Source organism: Megascapheus bottae, chromosome 1 (assembly GCF_031878675.1).
Source record: "Megascapheus bottae isolate mThoBot1 chromosome 1, mThoBot2.hap1, whole genome shotgun sequence".
NCBI classification, from domain to species: domain Eukaryota; kingdom Metazoa; phylum Chordata; class Mammalia; order Rodentia; family Geomyidae; genus Megascapheus; species Megascapheus bottae.
This window is the reverse complement of record NC_143509.1, coordinates 92972873-92994975: the sequence shown is the minus strand read 5'-3', so window position 1 is coordinate 92994975 and position 22103 is coordinate 92972873. Positions and strand designations below refer to the sequence as shown.

The following is a 22103-nucleotide window of genomic DNA, read 5'->3' as shown; positions in this document are numbered from 1 at the left end:
CTGAAGAGCTCATGGACAGCACCCAGGCCCAGAATTGAAACCCCGAAGTTCAAGTAAAATAATTGCAAAGCCAAATAACTTTCTTTGTATGATTTTTTTTTAATATTGTTACTGAGAGAAGTTTTATTGCTTCTCCAGTGAAACACCAGTATGCAAGTTCTTTTTATAAACTAGTGGCCACTGTAAGTGCCCCACTTTTAACAAAATTAAATTCACCCAACAAAGTAGTATCTCTACAGTGAACATTTGACAGCCACCAGAATAGTCTTGGTTGGCTACATGAAAATTCAGGTTGCGTTAAATTATGAAGGCAAAAATATAGAACCGGATATAAATAAAATGTAAGATTTAAACAATTCTGCACTTAGCAATTTAAATCAAGGCAGCTGTCCATATTAAGGAGCACATTGCTCTGAATGTTCTTTCCTATGGAAGTTCAGAGAATTCGTTTTTCTCTATCAACAAAGTGTGCACCTAGATAATATGCTTTTTATTAACAGATTTTTTATCATAAGTATCTCCCTAGGGAAGGGCATCTTCTCATTTAAGGGGGCTTTTGTTTAACCATTTTTGCTTGTTTGGAAGTATAAAATTATAGACAGTATAAAATTACAGCAACCTTTATTTCTCAACAATTTTTATTTGCAAGAATAGAAAACTTTACCTATTCTTTCTAAAAGTAGCAGGTATGTACAAGTAATTAAGTCTTCTCAGAATCTCAGACCAATATCATTGAATATTTTGAAATGTTTCCTCAACTGACACACACACACATACACACACACACACACACACACACACACACACACCACACATACAAACATTCAGCTGTAATCTGAGGACTGTACCAGTTCATTTGAAACCTGTACTGTATCAGGGAACTTCACTTCCCAGCCCACAACAATTTAATCTTAGAATCAATATGACAGGCAAGGTTTAGGAAGGAAATACAATATAGTAGGTTCAATTAATGGGGACAGTGTACCATCAGATGTTTGTCTCCAGATTCAGTGGCAAATTGAGGCAGGGCTGTTTCACTAATTTCAGTTCATCAGATGGCAGAACACTGAGTAATATAATTTTCTTCACTTTATCCAGTAATGTGATTTTGAGATGTCCAGGTGACACTAACGTCTGTGCAAAGAGGCTTTGTGTTTATATATAAAAGTGAGTCAGTCAGGCACCAGTGGCTCACACCTGTAATTCTGCTTACATAGGAAGATGAGATCTGAGGATCAAAGTTCAAACCCAGTCAGAGTAGAAAAGTCCAAGACTTTTATCTTCAAATATCCCTGAAACACTGGAAGTAGAATTGTGGTTCAAGTGGTACTACTATGGTCTTGAGCAGAAATGGCTAAGGGAGAGCACTCAGGTTTCTTTCTCAGCTTAGAACTATATTAACAGGCCAGAAGTTTGACCTAGTGGTAGAGTGCTTGCCTAGCATGCACAAAGATCCGGGTTCGATTCCTTGGTACCACATACATAGAAAAAAGCCAGAAGTGGTAATGTGACTCAAATGGTACAGCTCTAGCCTTGAGAAAATCCAAGGACAATGCTCAGGCTCTGAGTTCAAGCCCAGGACTGGTTTAAAAGAATGTGTGTGTGTGTGTGTGTGTGTGTGTGTGTGTGTGTGTGTGTGTGTGTGTGTGTGTGTGTTAACAAGTATAATTTCTCTGCATCTCATCTTCTATCTTTATCTGTAATATCTACCAAATGTTATTGCAAGAATTACTGCACTTTTTGAGAATTTCCTGGTAAGAGGCCCAAATGGGGCTCCAGTTGTGGATAAGAACACATCACATTATACTTATAAGAGAAAACAGGTAGGTTAAGGTGTCAGTACACATATCAACAATCTCACCTGCACTTTAAATACAGTGAAGAGCTTGTGGTCACAATGTCTGCTGCTAAGGACACCCTGGTTTATTTCTTCTGAATGTGGGCAAATATTTTTTAAATGAAGCCCGAATTTGTCAAACATAGATGGGAATTTTCTAGGGCTAGTGGTAGAGAGCTCGCCTAGCATGCACAAAGCCCTGGGTTTGAGTCCTTGGTACCACACACTCAGAAAAAGCCAGAAGTAGAGCTGTGGCTCAAGTGGTAGAGTGCTAGCCTTGAGCAAAAAGTGTTCAAGGACAGGACAGTGCTCAGGACCTGAGTTCAGGGTCCAGGACTGGCACAAAAATAGTCCAGATTCCTTTTTTTGTTTTTTGTTTGTTTGGTTGGATGTTTTTTTTTTCTGAAAAGTATCTTAGTGCTCTCAAAACCTTGATTTTCCTTATATTCTGAATACTTGGTTTGTGGCCATGTTCCTGCCAATGTGTGACTTTCAAAATGGATTTGGCTTTCACTGCTTGGCTTCTGAGCAGCAGTGGTAGAATTGAAATTGCTGAACCTAAAACCATCCACAAAAGCACCTTTGTCTTCCTTAACACCTGTGCTCAGATATGCTACCTGCTTACCTTTCCATTTGCCACACCTTACTAAAGGCCTCTCTCTCCTCCAGTGGTTCTGTCTACCCTTTGGCCATTTGTTACTCCTCAAAGCTTATTTTTCTCTCTTTTCCTTAATTCTTCAAAGACCAGTGTAAGCTCCAGGAAGTATTTTCTGGCAGCGAGAAGCTCTTGGAAATGCCAGGTGACTGTGTACAAGTAAGCTGCCATTGTATCCCTGACTCTGTTTTCATTGAGTCAGACCCAGAATGCATACAAAAGAATTGTAAGGAATGTCGGCTAATATAAAAGGAAATAGTCCCATTTCACACATTTCGGGGGAAATGTCATTTAACTAGGGGATGGTGACCTTTTAAAAACCATTGAGAAAGTCTGGTTTATCTCTTCTACCCTCAAAGGAAGAACCAATTCGATTCACTAAATGGCACATTATGTGATGAAACTTTGCCCTACCAATAAATTCATATTTGCATTTCCTCTGGCGATTTAACAGAATCCTTTTATAGTTAATTACTGTAAATGGTTATAGGATTGAACTGCTGTAAAAGGAGGTATCTTTAAAGTTTATCATGGGAATGTTATAATCTATTTTATTTCTAATCAAAAGCCAAGAAACTATCTGTAAAGTCTCGGAAGAAAATCTCCCCCCCCCCCATACCCCTCTTCTTTGATGTTCCTCTGCATCCTGGTGAGTGCTTTTATGAGCAAACTAAAAGGATAGATTGGCAAGCTACAGCGATAAGCCTTTTGAAGTGTTACCATCCAGTTTCTCGATGGCTCAAGATTAGCTCTCAGAGATTCTTTCCCAGCTGCTCCTTTTTTAATCACTTGTTTATTGCGCATGCTTTTCACTGCTGTGTGTTCGGGAGCCACAACTTACCATCTTGATTTGTCTCCTTTGCTTTCTGTGTGTGTCTCTTGCCTCCTGTGCCCAGTTGAGCCTGTTGATGCCCGCCCTGCTGCTGACCGAGGACTGACCACTCGACCAGGTATCTTACCTAACTTCTCTCAGCATCCCTCACTTCCATTTGAGCAGACAAGTTCAATAAGTTCAGAATCACAAGCATGACAGAGTGACCCTGAGAATGAAAGACCTTGGAAACCAATCTTTTTTTGTGTGTGTGAATAGAACATACCCATTTTTTTCCATTCTCTTTTTTTCATATATTTTTATTGTATTAATAGAAGGGTTATATTATATTCACCAAATAGAAGGTGCATTACTTCACAAACATTGATGCCCTTTCTCATGTCTTGGTCCCCATTTCCTTCCCCCTCCACCCCCAGGAAACCAATCTTTAAAAAAAAAATTCTATTTTGCTTTTCCTTATGCTTCAATTTACCAAATTCCTAACTAAATGATCTATGTGGTTTCTGAGATTTCCTTATAGAACTCTGAAGAGCCTTTCCTAATAAATGATAGATTCTTTTTATTTTTAAAAAACAAATGGAAAGAATTATGTAGAAATTCAGAAACAGAAGCCCAGACAGATACAGCCCCTGGTAGAGACTTGGTTCCAGGAAAATTTCTTTCCTTCCTTGGTCAATATTCACTTTGGTCCTTTTCTAACCAAACTGGGCTCCAATTTTAGTTTAGTTACTAAACTAGATAAAATTCCCTTAAAACATCAGTGCTGGTATACCTCCAGAACCAGAAATATATGTAGACCATATATACTTACTCTCAATGAGTAGCTAAAATAACACAACAGATCTAGATGCATAATTTTGCACATAAGCCCTTTATTTTTATATAACTTTTACAATCCATTAATATCAAAATGGATACTTTTCTTCTACTTTTCCAAACATTAAAATGAAATTCAGTTTCTGCCTGTGTTCTGTTTTTAGTCTATGGCTTGAGCTTAGTTTGAAGAACAGTGCCACACCATGAGAAAGACATATGCATGCCTGAGTTCTGCTCTACTCACAGACTTGCCCAGCCAACCAGTGTGCTCAGTGAATCAATAAAAGGGGACAAATTACTGAACTGAAAAGTCTTTGTTCTGGAGAGATGTTTACCCCCAATAGCACAATATCTCCCCACATTTACTTTCTTCCTTGCCCCCATCTCCTGTGCAAATAGTTCAGGAACAGGACACTGACCTTTCTGTGACATTAGCACTGGAAAGTCAGCTTCTGCTCCCTGGTTTGGATCCCACCCACTATGGCACAAAGAGACCATCTCTCACTGCCCTCATACAGGCTCAGCCATAGCTGCCTCTAGCCACTGTCATGGATCAAGACTGAGAGTCCTTGTGGCATTTCTGTGTCCTCACACTGTGATTCACAGTGGCAGCAGAGACAGTGGAGTGACACATCTTGGCAGCTGGTCTCAGTGATTTTATGACTCTTGTCTGAACTTGTATTAGAGTGCATCTGAGAGTGTTTGGACTCTCGTAGTGTCTTCCTTATTGCCAGTGTCATGGCAGTGAATTTCAGAGAACCAGCAGCTGGCATTCCCATCCTGCTCAGACAGCCTATGAGGCTCCAGGCAGAGGTCAGTTCTGTTCCCACTGCGACTAAAACCAGCTCGTGTTGGTCCTCTGCGTTGGGACTTTTTGTGTGTGTGTGTGACAGTTACTTTAAGGAAGACATACATGCTTTTCATCTACAAAGGTAAGCTATGCTTTTGAAGCCCTCACTCACCCAGTTGTATCCATCACCTGCACTGTTACAAGCTGCACCTAATATGCCATCCGAGCACTTCCTATTCTTTTAAAATCTAACTCACAAAGAACATTTTCATATACTGAAAAACAAAAGTAATCTGTTTGAAGAGAACAACTAGAAAATAGTTCGTTGTCAAAGCAGGTGGGGCTGGGAGTTTGGCCTAGTAGTAGAGTGCTTGCCGAGCATACACAAAGACCCTGGTTCGATTCCTCGGTACCTCATACATAGAAAAAGCTGGAAGTGGTGCTGTGGCTCAAGTAATAGAGCTCTAGCCTTGAGAAAGCTGGGCACAGTGGCTCATGCCTGTAATCCTAACTACTTAGGAGGCTGAGATCTGAGGATTGTGGTTCAAAGCCAGCCAGGCACTAAAAAAATCTGTGAGACTCTTATCTCCAATTAACCACCAGAAAATGGGTAGTGGTGCTGTGGCTCAAGGAGTAGGGTAGTAGCCTTGAACTAATGAGCTCAGGAAACGATAAGGTCCTTCTCAGGAGCTTGAAGTATAATAGAAATAACACCTTTCACATATTTAGAAATCAGAAACAGAGAATGAGAAAGAACTGGAGTCTCCCATGCTTAGACTAAGACTAGTAACTGCCCATGGCATTTATTATATGGAGTATCAACTTACTGAGAGTAATATCTTCCTATTAATTTATTATTCCTAGTTTACTGGTTTATTATTTTAATGAAGTGTGCTTTCAGTGTATACAGACTTAAAATGACCTCCATGCTAAAAAAAAAAAAAAAAAAACTATCAAGAACTATTTTTTGCTCAGAGGACTTAGTTGTAGTACACTTGAAGTATCGTCAGAGTACTGGCTGGTAAACATTATCAGTCCTACTGACCAGTTACATGAATTTGATAGAGTTTTCATTAAGATATAAGAAATCGAAGCTATTTCCCTGCTAGATTCTGCTGCTAGGAGTTGAACAGAAGTCACCACTGGTATAAATGGAAGAGTCTCTGACACAAAGGGCCTTGTAGGAAGACATAAAATATAAATCAGTGAGAACTAAAAGAACATTAGTATCACTGTCTTAAAATCTAGTGATGGGACGGTGAGAAGATAAAATGAGTTGAAACTTTTTTTTATGCTGACAGTTTTAAAGTACGAATATAGTGATAGAATTGGAGGGTAAGGTGGAAATACCAGAGATAAGGGATGGGAGGGAAGAGAGAGCTATCCTGCTTTGATTGTATCTTTTATGTCTATAATAAAGAGAATGATCTTCTGATAAAAGGAAACTAAATAGATATAGATGAGAAAGAGTTGGCCCCTAGGAATCTATTGTGTAACAAATAGTTCCAGAATTTAGCAGTTTAAAGAAGCTCTCATGGCTTTTATCTGAGTGTGGTTTAGCTGAGTGATTCTGACCAAGGGTCCCTTATCAGATTGCAGTGGAGACATTACCAAAGCTATGATTTTCTGTAGGCCCTGCTGTTTTGTTTTGTTTTGTTTTTGCCAGTCCTGGGCTTGAACTCAGGGCCTGAGCACTGTCCTTGGGCTTTCTCAAAGCTAGAGTTCTACCACTTGAGCCACTGCACCACTTCCAGCTTTTTCTATGTATGTGGTAGCGAGGAATCAAACCCCAGGTCTTCACGCATGCTAGGCAAGCACTCTACCACTAGGCCAAACTCCCAGCCCCGGAGGCTGCTTTTAAGATGACTCCCTTACCTGAGTATTAACAGGAGACGGGAGCCTTGCCCAGATCATTGAGTGGTAGCTGGCTCCCATACACACAGTGGTTCAAGAGAAGAATAAGAAAGAAGCTTCAGTATCTCAAGAAGCCAGTCTCAAAGTCACTCTCCATCACCTCTGTCATGTTCTATCCAGTTGATGCCAGTTACTACATTCTCCCTACTCAGAGGAGGAGAATTTTCAGTTCTACCTCCTGGAAGTTGAGAATATATCACATCTGTATGTTTGAAACTCACCCAGGTCTCTCTAGCAAAGATCCAGGCAAACGTCAAGCCACGAGAACTGGAGGGAGATAAAGAACAGAACCACAATTCATGGATTTTGTGGGACTGTGAGGACAAAAGAGTAGCAAGAAAGGGATGAGGGAGTATAGTTGTGAAAGCCAGAAGGGAGAAAAGATAGCCTCACAATCTGCAATGGATTGACATCGATCGTCATCCTGCTTTTGGAGAATTTATTAAATGGAAGCTTTGCAAGCAGTTGGACAATCACATAGGTTCCCTGGATCTAGCCACATTATCTTCCCTTTTTCTCTACATAGGCCTCGTTGTCAGACCAATATATCCTGGTTTTTAGACATATGATTGTCCATGTCAGCAAGTAAGAAACAAGTTTCACTGCACCCTGTAGGCAAGATTAGAAGAGTAATTTGGCCCAAAGCAAGAAATTAGTGCCCACGGGAGCTGAAGGAGTAGGTAGCCTAAGCAAGAAAAGAATCCACAGGAATGGCCACCTCTCCTTTGATAGACCTGGCTGGAAGCTGTCATGGGGAGGGAAGGGACCCAGCTCACTCTAGGCAGAACCAGGCTGCAAGGTGCAAGTAGGGAGAGATGGTTGTTGACTTTAAATGTAAGGCAGACATGTAGTAGACAAAACCGATGTAAAATGGAAACAAACTGATGTATTCCTCTGTATCCATGCAAGAGCAAGAATCTGCCTTGGGTAGAAGGTTAGAGGAGATGGTTTTTTGGTTGTTGGTTTTATTTAATAGTGCTGAGCTTTTTTTTTTTTTTTCACTTTTGTGATCCTCAAGTGGTTGTACAAAGGCTATCAATTCATGCCAATTTATGCTTCTTGATCGGTGGCTCTCCTTTCTTCCATCAATCCACCCTCACCCACATCTGTATTCACTCCACCCATCCCATTATCTGGTTCGATTTTCACATATATACTTTCTTTAACCATTATGATTGTAGTCACCTAAAGGAGGTAGTTTTCAAGGCTCTTCTAATCTTAAAAATTCTGAGTTTTCATATTTTAATGGTTCAGCATAGAAACTGATGTTTATACTTTGTATTTTCAGTTTTGTTTCTGAAATTCCATTTTATTTTATTCTAAACTTCAGCTTATAGTTTGAATAATGAAATTCAGCATGACAATTGATGTAAGAATCCCACAGCAAGTGTAAAGAAGGAAGAAGGAGTAGATTGTAAAGTGTTTTAGCTGGTTGCCAGTGGCTCACGCCTGTAATCCTAGCTGCTCAGGAGACTGAGATCTGAAGATCACAGTTCAAAGCCAGCCAGGGCACAAAAGTCCATGAGACTTATCTTCAATTAACCACCAGAATACCAGAAATGGTACTATGGCTCACGTGGTAGAGTGCTAGCCTTAAGCTGAAGAGCCCAAGGACAATGTCAGGCCCAGAGTTCAAGACCCATAACCAACCAAAAAAAAAAAAATATATATATATATTTTAGTCCCAAGGAAGCATTTTATGAGACCCAGCTCTATATTTAGCAGTTAACCAATGACACACTGTAACCAGAATGCTTAACTGAGTAAACTGCATAATTGTTATACTACTTCTCAATGTACATATGTGGGCATAACTTACTTATAATTGGAATCAAACCCCAAAATAGCATTTTTGTTCTAACCAAGGAATTAATGCTCTTTGGTAGCCTTGAATTATGTTGGTATGGGTGGTGGTTGTTTTCTGAAGGAAAACAGTAGAAAAAAACATAAATCGACATCTGCTAGAGCAATATTTGCCAGTGTCCCAGTCTCCACTGAGATAGCTTCCACACATATTTTTAAAATTCTAGCAGATATTTAAGTCTTAGGTTGTGGCTTCTTTCATTTTTATTTTTACATGATTTAAATATATAAAAAAATAATTTTAATCCCTTAACCTATTTTCTTTTAAGGCCTAGAAAGAAGTTTGGGGTCACTTTGGTCTCCTTATGTTACTGTTTCTCCTATGAATTATAACTCTGGTTTGTTGCAGGTTCTGGGTTGACAAACATCAAGACGGAAGAGATCTCAGAAGTGAAGATGGATGCGGAGTTCCGGCATGACTCAGGATTTGAAGTTCGCCATCAAAAACTGGTATGCAGAAATAACTTTACCTCTTCTAACTACTGCTTGTCTGCCAAATGACCCATCAGCCCTTATTCCTGCTGTTAAGCTGAGTGTAAGCTGAGTTCAACTGGGTCAAACACACGATAAAAGCCAAAATGAAATGCCTGCCTGTAAGATCATTTTGAAAACATGAAGAAAAGGGACTCCATACTTCTGACTGATAGGAAGGCAAGTAAACTTACAAAGGACTTCAAGTGGAATTAATTTTAGTATAGCTGCCATATTCATTAGCACACACCATTTCCTAGATTCCAGGTTTAGAACTCTTAATCCAGAATCTAAATATTCTAAAACCCAGTACTGTGTGAGCACTGACAGGATGCCCAAGTAGGACATTTCATGCCTCGAACTGTTGTTTCCTGCACTAAATTATTTTTAAAATATTGCATAAGTACCTTCAGGCTGGGTGCATAAGATGTTCATGAAACGTAGATTTTTGTGTACAGAGCTTTTATCTCATCACCAAGAGAACGTATTACATATATGCAAAAGTTGTGAAATTTATCATGTAAAATGCTTTCGTCCCAAACACTTCAGATGCAGAATTGTCAAATAACAGGTGTATTTGAAAAGGCAGAGCAGAGCCTCAAACACCTGCTAACACTTAGTAGCTTTATAGAAAAGTGTCTCTTCTTCCTTCTTTGGCCTCCCTCCCTATGTTTCCGCTCCCTCCCTCCTATGATTTCAGCTCTGTAAGAGGGAAGATATGGGGCTGCCAGGTTAGGTAGAGGCCAGAAGAGAGCAAGACTCCCTGGTCCTTGCAGGAGTGCCGATCATCAAAAATCGAAAGAGAAATATTTTCTTCTTCCTCCTGATGTTAGAATTAGGATACACACACAGCAAAACATCTAAGTCAAGCAATTGTAGTAATTACATAATATCCCTACCACCTAGAAATTCAGATAGCGGAAAGGCTGCACAGCGCTCAGGAACCTTCCATGTTATCAGTAACCAAAGGAAGGACATTGAATGAGTATTGGCAATAACATTTTAATTTAAGAAATGTTCTCAAGTCCTTTCACTGCTTTTGGGGGGGGGGGCGAGGGTTACTGTGTGTGTGTATACACAGACACACACCTGTGCATTCTCCTTTTTCAGTTAATAAATGTTTTTCCCAGTATCTATGAATAGTTTATGTATTCTGTTCATCTCCAAAAGAAATGCCTTTATTGTTCATGCCTCTTTTTTCTAAGTTACGATGGCAAAGCAACCACCCAATTGGGGGCCCAGCTTTGCATGTTAACTCTCATCATCTATTTTATAAAAAGATGTACGGCCTTTTGAAGCATAGTTTTCACTGGCAAATTAATATTATACTAGTAACTGTATAATCTGGATGCTCTGGATCTGACTGATGCTGAGATTTTTTTTTTTAAAACGCCTGGAGGAACTGGTAAAGAATTGGGATCTGGTGGGGTAGGAGGCAGAAGAGGAAAGTGTAGCATCACATGTTCTTGGCCTGTCCCATAATCCCTTCCCAGTAATTACACCACCTCCTATAATGCGACAGTAACTAATGACAGCAGCAGCAATTAGGGGCACGGGCTCCCTCTGCTGAACCACTTGATAAGATAATGTACTACAATTAGTACAGTGAATATTACAAAATTACAGTATGTTCTTAAAGACACAGGGATATGTCCAGACTCACATTTATTCCTGATTACCTCACTCCAGTATCATTAGCTAATTAATGATTTCCTTTTATAAATATATTCAGCTAGCTTTTTAGAGGCCTCATTATGAACAATTTCTAATTTCACTGCAAATACCTATCAGTAACATCCTTTGAGAAATTTGCCGTATCTGCTATTGTCATGTTGCCTTTTCTGGTTGCTTCAGTGATAGTTTCAGCAGTGAACAACAGGCATTTGATATCTTGAGACTCAGTTGATAGAATTATTTACAAAATTGTTTCTACCAGCCTACCTAATGAATGGGGGCATGCGTTTTCCGTTTTTCTTTCCTTTTTTTTAAATCATCTCCTTATATAACGATAATAAAGCTGCAGGATGCGTCTACTGTTGCATTTAAATAAAGTTTTAAAAAAGCAATGACTTGCTTTTATAAAACAATATGAAGAAATGTAGTGCAATAAATGTATCACACTGAATTAATTTCTTCTTTATGATGTTTCCCAGATTTCCATCTGTATTTAGTCCAAATCCATGCTAAAAATAAAACAACACTTGAAGTTTCGGTTTCTGATCACAGGAAAGAAAGCATGCCTGTTAAGATTCTCTGTACTCACCACTTCTTCCATTTAAAGCAGCATTATGCTTTTAAAAGGCCTATGCTTCTCAAGCTTAATGAGGACCTTCCTGAATTATTACAGTTTAAAATAGGCAACAAAATGTCTTCTTTTTCTTCTGACTCCTTTCAGAGTCATTGTGTATTGAACAAGTCTCTCCCAGGACCTGAGGGTACAGGAGTTTGAAGAGCACCTAAGGCTGAGTCATTATGAATCGCACATCATGTCCCCCAGTTTTAAACCACCGCAACCAGTACAATGCCGCCTTCCCTTTAGAATCTCAAGCTATGCTGCAACGGCTTGCTAGATCCAAGAGCGCCCATCTTACCACTCACCACGTGCGCACTGGCCATAGTGTTCTGAATCTACAGACTAACACTGCCATATGATGAGGAGAGTAGACTCCCCAGAACTTCATCTTTCTAAAAGACAAGGATTGTCCTTGTGACCTGCGAGACAGCAGATCTTCTCAAGCTTTCCCCGAGCCTCCTCTGATGATCTCCTGCAATGACAGCCCTTTCTCTTTCTTTGTTTTCTAGGTGTTCTTTGCGGAGGATGTGGGTTCAAACAAAGGAGCCATCATTGGACTCATGGTGGGCGGTGTTGTCATAGCAACGGTGATTGTCATCACCTTAGTGATGCTGAAGAAGAAACAGTACACATCCATCCATCATGGCGTAGTGGAGGTAGGTAAAGTCAGAGGTGAATTTGCAAGAGGGAATTAAAGGAAGACCAGGAGAGGAAGAAATGCTACTGAGCATTGCTCAAAGATGTAAGGGGAAAAGGTGTGATGCATGTTCTTCCTTGGGCCTGAGTTTACACCTGTTCTTCCCTTACGTGGGTTTTCATTATTGTGAATATAATGATCAAAGCATGGAGATTGTGGGTTGATACATCAATTTATAATTTGTGTTGAAATTACCAAAGTAATACTTAGAATTATGCCTGGTTTCAGAGGTGCTGGCGAGAGTTGGAACTGGGTATAGAACCATTTTCCTGTGTACAGATCTAGATGTGCTTGAACACACACACGCATGCACACACACAGAGTATAATGAATGGAATGGGGGTGGGAGGCAGAAAGAGAAAAGATTCAGGACTAGAGAATGAGCTCCTAAAGGAAACAGTAGTTCTGCCGGGCCACTGAGGTTTGCTCTTCCTTCAGTAGTATAGCTAACGCTGGTGTCCCCTAAAAGTTGTTACCAACAGCATCCATTTCTCTCATTTCTTCTCCATCTTTTTTTCCCAATTCATTTCCTTACTTGGAAATATGCCTTTAAGTTGACTAATTCAAAATTCCCTTTTAATTTCATTATTGTGACTGTCTCTCTTTTACTTGGTCTTATATTGATGGTTTATCTTTCCAAAAAGCAAGCTTCCTTATGAGAATTATCACCCAGTGAAATTGTCCATCTTGGCTTGCTATGGCTGCCATAACAAAATAGCACAGGTTGGGTGGACTAGATGACAGAACTTTCTTTTTTTTCTTTTTCCTAGCACAGTAGTTCAAACTAGGACCTCACTCTGGCAAGCCCACTTGAATCATGATCCAGCCCTTCTTTCCTTTGGTTATTTTTTAGCTAGGATCTTGTATTTGTGGCCAGAACCAACCTTGGACTGTGATCCTCCTACCTCTGTCTCTCAAATGGCAAGGATCATAGGCAATCACCCCATGCCTAGCTTATTTGTTGAAGTAGGATCTGGATAAACTTTTACTTGGGCTGTCCCTGAACCATGATGCTCATGATCTCTGCCTGTGGAATATCTGGGATTACATGTGTGAGCCACTACACCCAGACTAGAAATTTTCTCCCAGTTCTGCAGGCAGAAAGTGAGATCAAGTATCAGCAAGGTTGGCTTCTTCTGAGACCTCCTTAGATTCTTGCAGATAGCTGACTCTTTCCCACAACTTCACCTCAACTTCCATTGGTCTTCTTATAACTGACCCCTTTCATGAAAACGTACTAGATCAGGAATGACACCAGCTACAGTATCTGATGTGACAACCTTTTGAAAGCCTTATCTCCCAATGTGGTCACAGTTTGAGATCCTAGGAGGTTACGACTTTCACCAGAATATGAGCAGAGAGTTGTAGCTCACAGGAGGATCAAGATTGAGGCCAAGCCTGGGTGAAACATCAAGACTCCCATCTGAACCACCAACCTGAGCAGTGGCACACACTGGATTCCCAACTAAATAGGACAATCGTGATCAAAGGCCTCAACAAAACATGTGAGACCGGGGCCGGGAGTTTGGCCTAGTGGTTAAAGTGCTTGCCTTAGCCTGCATGAAGACCCGGGTTCGATTCCTCGGTACCACATACATAGAAAAAAGCCAGAAGTGGTGCTGAGGCTCAAGTGGTAGAGTGCTAGCCTTGAAAAAGTCTAAGGACAGTGCTCAGGCCCTGAGCTCAAGCCCAGGACTGGCAAAAAAAAAAAAACAAAAAAACGTGAGACCATGGCTGAAAACTAGTTCAAACCAAAAGGGCTGAAAGCATGACTTAAATGGTAGAGTGCTTACCAAGCAAGTGTGAGACCCTGAGTCCAAAATCTAATATGAACAGATTCATACCTCTATATGACATGAGTTGGAGCGACACAATGATGCCCAGTAGTGAAAGCAGGAAGTGGGCTCCACCAATGTTGCTCCCTGCAAACACACACTTGGAAATCCATGGGACTTCTCAAAGTACTTGAGACTTTTCTAAAATGACCTTTCTCCCAGCTCCTCTGCTCCCCAAGTCCCAGGTGTAAACAGAATCCCCTACTGGGAGGCTCAGCATCTTGAGTTTTAGCAGTCTCCCATTGTGTACAAGGTCTGTGGTGAGGCTTGTGAATTCCTGACATGTAGTGTTATATTTACACTTACACTCGTTCATTTTTGTTACTCCAAGCTAACCTTAAGGAATAGAAAATGGTATCTCTTGTGTGCAGGATACCGCCTTACCTCCTAAACATACTTCTCCAGCCCAGGTTAATGTTGGTTTTGGTTAGTTACCAAGCCATAACTCTGGAATATAGAGGAAAGGAATTTGACACACTGTCCTAGATTCTGAAACATAAAAAGAAAGGAAGAATGAAGGCAAGAAATGATTGAAGCCAGGGGGATCCTTAGAGGTGGTAGAGACTCCTGGTGCCACCCAAAGTACCCATGCTGTTCTGATTCCCAGGATCCTGCAGAGCCCATTGCCGGATAATGCATTTGTACAGTAATGTACATAGACACCGGCTGTTGAAAGTACATATGTAGCCAGGTGTGCTGACCCATGGGCTCACAGGCTCATGACCCCAGGTAGGCAGGAGGCAGATGCAGGAGAATCACAAGTCTGGGGCCAGCCTGGGCTATCCCTGCCTCAGAACTGAAATACGAACAAAATAGGTTGGGCATGGTTCAAGTGCTTGCCTATCACTGGGTCAATCCCTAGTACTGAGAGGGAAGAGAGAGAGAAGAGGGAAGGAAGAAGAGAGAAAGAAAGAAAAACACCATGTGTAGGTACTGCAACTTTTTTTGCTCCTCCCAGCAGTAAGTGGCACTGAGGATTAGCATAAGGACTGAGGCCAGTGGGCACCGGAAATCTAAGTGCCTGAGTTGCATGCCGGCCTCTGAGCCTTGCATTTCTGGGAGGGCTCTAAGTTTGGCCTTGAAGTTTGAAGAGGATTGGATAAGACTACCTAATTGCTCTGTGTTCCCCTGCAAATAATTGTTGACAGTGGGAAGGCTGATAGGTGTCCTGGAGGAAATAAAAGTATAATAACTATAACAGGCAAGCAGTCAGAATTCTTTTTATACTCAAAAAAATAAAAACTGAAGGAAGTTGTGTCCTTTCTCTCCAAAGCAAGGTTTTTAAAAAGCAGAAAGAAAAAGAAGAAAACCCTAGCCTTTTTTTTTTCCTGCATTCTCAGTTGGCTGTGGTACAGAGGAAAAATAGTGTCCAAGTTCAAGAGGCTTGCCACTACAGCTTGGCTGTTCACTGGCAAGCCAAGATGGAGTGAAAAAAGTCACTCATTGTCGGGAGATCAGCTTTAAGGATGGTGTTCTAACTTGGAAGCCTGCAGGCTAATTATACAATGGCCAATTAAAGCCTAGTGACCTCATTTGTTGACAACGGTTCAGGTGGAAGGAAGCTAGAAAGACTGGAGAAAACATGAGTGAATCTTTCCCCATAGGACAGGGATGCCAGAACATCCACTCGAGCTGTGTATGTGACACTTTGGAGTGTTCTTGCTCAGTGCCCCTGTGACTGCAGGCCATTGTCATGGGATAGGACACAGGAACAGTTCACAGCAGCAGGCTGCCTCTTCTATGAATGGAAAATTTAAGTCAGGACACACTGCAGGAAAATGAAATACTAGGGCACTGTGTTTTTACTCTAGATTTCCTTTTATCCTATCCATTAAGACTTTTAGACCTGTATTTATTTACTTACATACTTACTTATTATTTGGGGGCTTGAACTCAGCATGGGTGCTGTCCCTGAGCTCTTCAGCTCAAGGCTACTGCCTTACCCTGGAGCCAAGCCCCACTTCCTGTTTTCTAGAGGTTAAATGGAGATAAGAGTCTCAGGTCCTTTTGTGCTCGGTCTGGTTTTGAACCTTAATCCTCAGATCTCAGCAATATGAGTAGCTAAATTACAGGCGTGAGCCACCGCGTCCGCACTTATTTATCTTTACAAATACAAAATGTCGCTGGACACAGATGGTTCATGCCTCTAATCCTAGCTACCTAGGAGATTGAGATCTGAGGATTGTGGTTCGAAGCTAGCCTAAGCAGACTTTGTATGTAGGTATGCATGCACATATACATAGATGTGATGGGAACAGACAGATGATAGTCATCAGCAGACAATAGTCATGAGAAAGCCCTGCACTCCAAGAAATTGAGGATTCCTTGCTATGTTGTCGGGGGGAAAAATACATAGTATACATTCCGTAGCACTCTCTGATATTCCTTTCTAGCTTATGGATGTATATGCCATGAAAGCAAACTTCCATGGGTCTGGGTGCCCTGTTTTAGCCAACCGGGAAGACAAAACAGGTCACTAAACAGAATTACCTAGTTAATCATCAAGGTTTTCATCGCCACCTGGTGGCTGGAGCAAGCATCTGCATGACTGGTGGACAAAGGTTCTCTGCAGATAGCCAAGTAGAAAAGGAGATGTCAATCAAGGGTGTCCAGCAATCCTAGCCAAAGAACACTGCACACACTTTCTCGCTCTACTACTTTAGTAGTGTTATGTGCATTCTGAAAGCCTGTCTCCAGCTGTGCCACATGGATCTTCTCTGATGTGTGTGCCCATTGATGTTGATTTTTCATTGTCCATACTTCCCAGGTTGATGCTGCTGTGACGCCCGAGGAGCGCCACCTCTCCAAGATGCAGCAGAATGGCTACGAGAATCCAACTTACAAGTTCTTCGAGCAGATGCAGAACTAGATTGCCGCCACAGTAGCCTCTGAAGTTGGACAGCAAAACCATTGCTTCACTACCCGTCGGTGTTCATTTCTAGAATAATGTGGGGGAAAAGTACAAACAAACCCTTCTGTTTTATTATTTACTCATGATCGCCTTCTGACAGCCATGCTGTAACACAAGTAGATGCCTGAACTTGAACTCATATACAAATCAGTAATGTATTCTCTCTCTCTCATTACATTTTGGTCTCTATACTACATTATTAATGGATTTTGTGTACTGTAAAGAACTTAGCTATACCAATATAGTGCATGAATAGATTCTCTCCTGATTATTTATCACATACATAGACCCTTAGCCCAATGTATATTATTCTTGTGCTTTGTGGCCCAATTAAGTCCTACTTGAAATATGCTTTAAAAGAGTCGATGGGGGATGCTTCATGTGAATGTGGGAGTTTAGCTGCTTCTCTTGCCTAAGCATTCTTTTCCTGATCACTATGCATTTTAAAAGTAAATTTTTTAAGTATTCCAAATGGTTTAGAGAACTTTTTTCCCCCATGATTGCATTTATTGTACAGTTTGCTGCTTCTGCTATATTTGTGATATAGGAATTAAGAAGATACACATTTATTTCTTTGTGCCTGTTTTATGTGCACACATTAGGCATTGGGAATTTGAACTTTTTGATCCATGTATCTTTGGATCTTTAATTAAAAAAAAAATCCCTGGTCATTGTAAGCACTTTTATGGGTGGGGTAGGGGTGCTCTGCTGGTCTCAAATTACCAAGAATTCTCCAAAAACAAATTTCTGCAGGATGATTGTATAGAATCATTGCTTATGTCATGATAGCTTTCTATACTGTATTACATAAATAAATTAAATAAAATAACCTTGGGCAAGACTTTTTTTTGAAGAATGACATTAGTGAGAAGTAATTGGAGGTGGGGAGAGACAAAAGCAGATTCCATTTCCTTCACCCATTCTGAAACATTTTACTTCTGATACCAAAAGGAAAGGAAAATGAAGAAAAATAAGGGAGTGGAGAAGGCAGGCTTAGACAGACCCTTCTGTAAGATTTGCCATATTTGTATAAAATGGTGTTTTCATGTAAATAAATACATTCTTGGAGGAGCGCCATTGTGCTGGTGTGAATGTTTCTATGGTAACTGGCTGGATTACTTAGTGATGTGGAGATTCATTAGAAACTGTCTCACCTTGGCCATTCACACTTAATGTGTCTCAATTGCAAATCTGAGTCAGATTGGAGCCAATGTACATGTCCCAGTGCTATTCAAATACTTCATACTCTAAGTAGCATGTGTTACTTGTTCTAAAATAACTGTACTTCCGTGTCCTGCTCCTTAAGTGTGTGCCAAATGAAAGACAGAAAACGCTTAAAGGAAATAAAGATTACAAGCTAGATGGTGGCTGTCTCCATCCGGGTTGTGGCATAGTCACTCCTCACATCTTGGAAGCAGGTTAAGGGGAGCCGGGCATTGTACAATATTCACAAGCATTTATTCCCTGCCTTGAATCAGCACTGGGGCTGTGAGACATCTTCAGACACTGTGAAATCCCCTTAAGGAAAGCAAACGTGCCATTTGAGAACCACTGTTCTATATTTGAATGTCATATACACATTTTTTAATTGGAGACACCTATCTTACTTTTGGGGCTGTAATGAAAACTCTTGGGCTGAATGGCTAAGCCTGCTCAGTCATGGAGTCTGAGGCACAGGATCAGGTTATCCGGGTGGTTGGACTCAGGGAGGGTCTTTTCTGGTTCTCTGGTGACTGCCTCCTTCCTGTTTCCTTACCAACTAGTTTGGTCCTTTGATCTCACATGACATTCCTCCCTTCTGAGGCTCCACTCCCATGTCCTACTTCCAACAACTTCCCACCTCTAATGCCATCATCGGGAATTAGGGAGAGTTCTGATAGTGAAACCAAAATAAATAAATAAATAAAAATATTCATATTATTTTACTATGTCATTCTGCAGTATAAACTCAACGAAACTTCACCTGAATATAACTTCTTTTCATTAAAACAAGACAATAGTGTCCCTTACCCTGTTAGGGACAATTAGACAAACTAAAGATACAGTCATATGACAATATGTATGTATAAGCTACAGTTTCAGTTTATCCTTCCAAATGAAGTAATAGATTTTAATATTTTTTAAATATTAGAATAATTCCAAAGCTATATATATATATATATACTAAATGTATTAGAAACATTTCACAAGTATATATTAAATATGTGTGATCAAAAGATAATGCTTTACAATCCTGGGTTCTTCAATTGCATATTGATAAAATCCTTCAGCTAGCCTGGGGATAAATCAATAGGTAATTTACACAAAACTGACCTACTGCCTAATAGAATTATAGTAGTAGCTGTCAAGGCCAAATACCGATAGGATTTAGGGAGATTTGATGTGGCTAGTTAATAGATAAGAAATGGCACTTCAGTATAGTTTTAGTTTACATTTATCTTATGAGTAATGTTGGATTGTTTTTTTCTACATTCAGAGACTTTTATAGCTCAGAATTTTCTGTGTACATCTCTAGTTTTGAACTTGAAGTCTACTTTCAAATCGTGAGCTTAACTTCCATCTATTTCCATTTTCTATTTAGTGCCTCCCCTTTTATATTTAGCTTTCTAGGTGGCTAAATTTTAAGTGTATCACTTATCTACAACACTTGGTTGGGTTTTGGCTACTTGAGACAGTTTGAAAATTTTTTCTGTTGGCAAGTTAGGTCCATCTAGCTTTATTCATTTATCCTCTATATTGATTATCAATATTGATACATCCTGTAATTACTGACTACCACTAACTATATTTGTATATTATATTTACTTTGCCTCTCTAATGTGAAGCAAAAACCCACTTACAACACATCACTAATCTGAAACAGTACAGAATTCCAATATTTATTTATTTTTTCAATAGTATGGACTGAACCAGAGTCTCAAGCAAGATAAACAAGTGCTTTACAACTGGACTACACCCCCAGCCTTCAAAATTCAAGATTTTGAGCTCTGACCTGATACCATACAGAGTAGAAACCCTTTCTGCCAATGGCTATTTGTGGGTCATAGGGCTTGAACTCTGGGCCTGGGCTCTGTTTCTGAGCTCTTCAGCCCAAGGCTACCTCTTTACCCCTGGAGTCACAGCCCCACTTCCCATTTTCCAGTGATTGATTGGAGATAAGTCTTTAGTGCCCAGGCTGGCTTTGAACCTCGATCCTCAGATCTCAGCCTTCTTAGTAGCTAGGATTACAGGCATGAGCCACCGCACCCAGCTGCTATTTAGATATTTTAACAGCAGTTGCTTGCCACAGTGCAAGCAGATGAGCTGTAGGCAGCTAACAGGAAGAAAATTAAAAGGTTATATATCCTGTAATGTACAGAATGATTTGGCAAGCTAGGTATCCCCCTCCCCCAGTATCTTATGTGCCATACACTGAAAAATGTATACCATAAGCACAAAATTATTTTTAAAAATACTACATGAAATTACCTTCAGAGAATGCTATACATAGTAGATGCATAAAAAACCAAATGAATTGCATGTTTAAAATAGGGCCCCTCCCCCAAGACATCCAAACACTTCTGGTCCTAAATACTATAGACAAGGAATACTTTGCCTGAGTTTTTATTCTGGTGCCTTCTTTGGTGCACTTTCTTTGGCAATACCTTATGCAATTCTCTTGGCCCTTCTTAACCTTTTACCTCTTCCTAAAATGATGCCCTTTGACCTACAGCGAGCATCTGTCCCTTGCTCTCCATTCTCTTCTTTCAGCTACAAATTTGTTCCACTTGATCATTACATAATGTTTCCGCTTATTTATTTATTTTGCTGGCCCTGAGACTTGAACTCAGGGAATAAGCCCTGTCCCTGAACCTCTTTGTGTTTAATGCTAGCGCTCTACCCCTCGAGCAATAGAACCACTTCCAGCTTTTTTGAGTAGTTTATTGGAGAGAAAAGGCTCAGAAACTTTCCTGCCCCAGGCTAGGTTTGAACCTTGATCCTCAGATCTCAGCCTCCTGAGTAGCTAGTATTACAGGTGTGAGCTACCCAAACCCAGCAGAGATGGACTGCCTTTTAACAAACCTAAAATACTCACTTGGTCATTTCAATTAAGCTTATTTGCTGTTGCCTTACTTTGAGGGCACCATGTGTTTGCTGGCAAGTATATCTTCATAAAAATAAAGGAAACAGAAAAGTCCCCTCAACTACATCCACTGGGCTACATAATATGCATGCCAGAAATTGTCATTTTTAGTTTCCAAATTGCTTTTGATTTTTTATTGGCTTATTTATTATTACTCTGTCAAAACTCGGTAATAAATCCCCAGATAAGTTATATGTAGTTGTGTCCATTCTCTAACTTCCCAATTGCTTTATAGAGGACACTTCACCAGTAAATGACAATCAGAGCAGGAATTAAAGGGTGAGAGGGTGTTTTCTTAAGTCTTATTTCCTCATTTTTCTTTTCCTTCTTTGTCTGTTGCCTGTAGAGCAACTCCTCCTTCTCTCTGGTTCTCACCGGTTGGCACACCTTCAGCCTTGATGAAGATACCCCCATGCTTGGGTAGTATTTAGGGTGTGTGTTTGTGTTTTTGTCAGTCACCGGGCTTGAATTCGGGGCCTGGCTCTGTCCCTGAGCTTTTGCGCTTAAGGCTAGAGCTGTGCCACTTTGAGCAACAGTGGTTAATTAGAGATAAGAGTCTGTCTTTTTCCCCCAGGCTGGCTTGGAACGATGATCCTCCGATCTCAGCCTCCTGAGAAACTAGGATCATAGGCGTGAGCTGCCCGTGCATGGCTGTTGATGTTTTTTGTTGCTGTTTTCTTTTTGGAGGGAGGGAGTTGCCAGTCCTGGGGCTTGAACTCAGGGCCTTGACACTGTCCTTGCGCTTTCTCAAGGCTAGCGCCCTGTCACTTGTGTCACATCACCACTTCCAGGTTTTTTTGTGGAGGGGTTGCCAAGGAACGGAACCCAGGACTTTGTGCATGCTAGGCAAGCACTCTCCCACTAGGGCACGTCCCCGGCCCTGTTCTTGCATTTTTAAAACTCATTAGGTGACTCTCACGTGTAACCAGGATGGTGAGTGTACTGTTTCATCACAATATACCTATGATGAGTTTTTTTGTTTTCGTTTTTTTTTAATTTAGTTTTGCCAGTCCTGGGCTTGAGCTCAGGGCCTGAGCACTGTCCTTGGACTTTGGACTTTCTCAAG

The 22103-nt window shown here is 40.6% G+C and overlaps 1 protein-coding gene across 7 annotated transcripts in view; it reads left to right on the top strand.

The window, feature by feature from the left end:
* The window catches only part of App (amyloid beta precursor protein), a 199155-nt gene extending 181170 nt beyond the window's left edge, over positions 1 to 17985 (top strand). For 4 of the 7 annotated variants that reach the window (XM_090348304.1, XM_090348287.1, XM_090348269.1 and 1 more), the window contains 4 exons: positions 3389 to 3442; positions 9057 to 9157; positions 11981 to 12127; positions 16771 to 17985. In XM_090348304.1, coding sequence (XP_090204430.1) covers positions 3389 to 3442; positions 9057 to 9157; positions 11981 to 12127; positions 16771 to 16872 — 404 coding nt within the window. In that variant the 3' untranslated portion in view covers positions 16873 to 17985. The remainder of the gene's footprint in view (positions 1 to 3388; positions 3443 to 9056; positions 9158 to 11980; positions 12128 to 16770) is intronic. The other 3 variants (XM_090348296.1, XM_090348278.1, XM_090348323.1) reach the window with 1 other exon arrangement.
* Positions 17986 to 22103: the final 4118 nt, after the last annotated feature.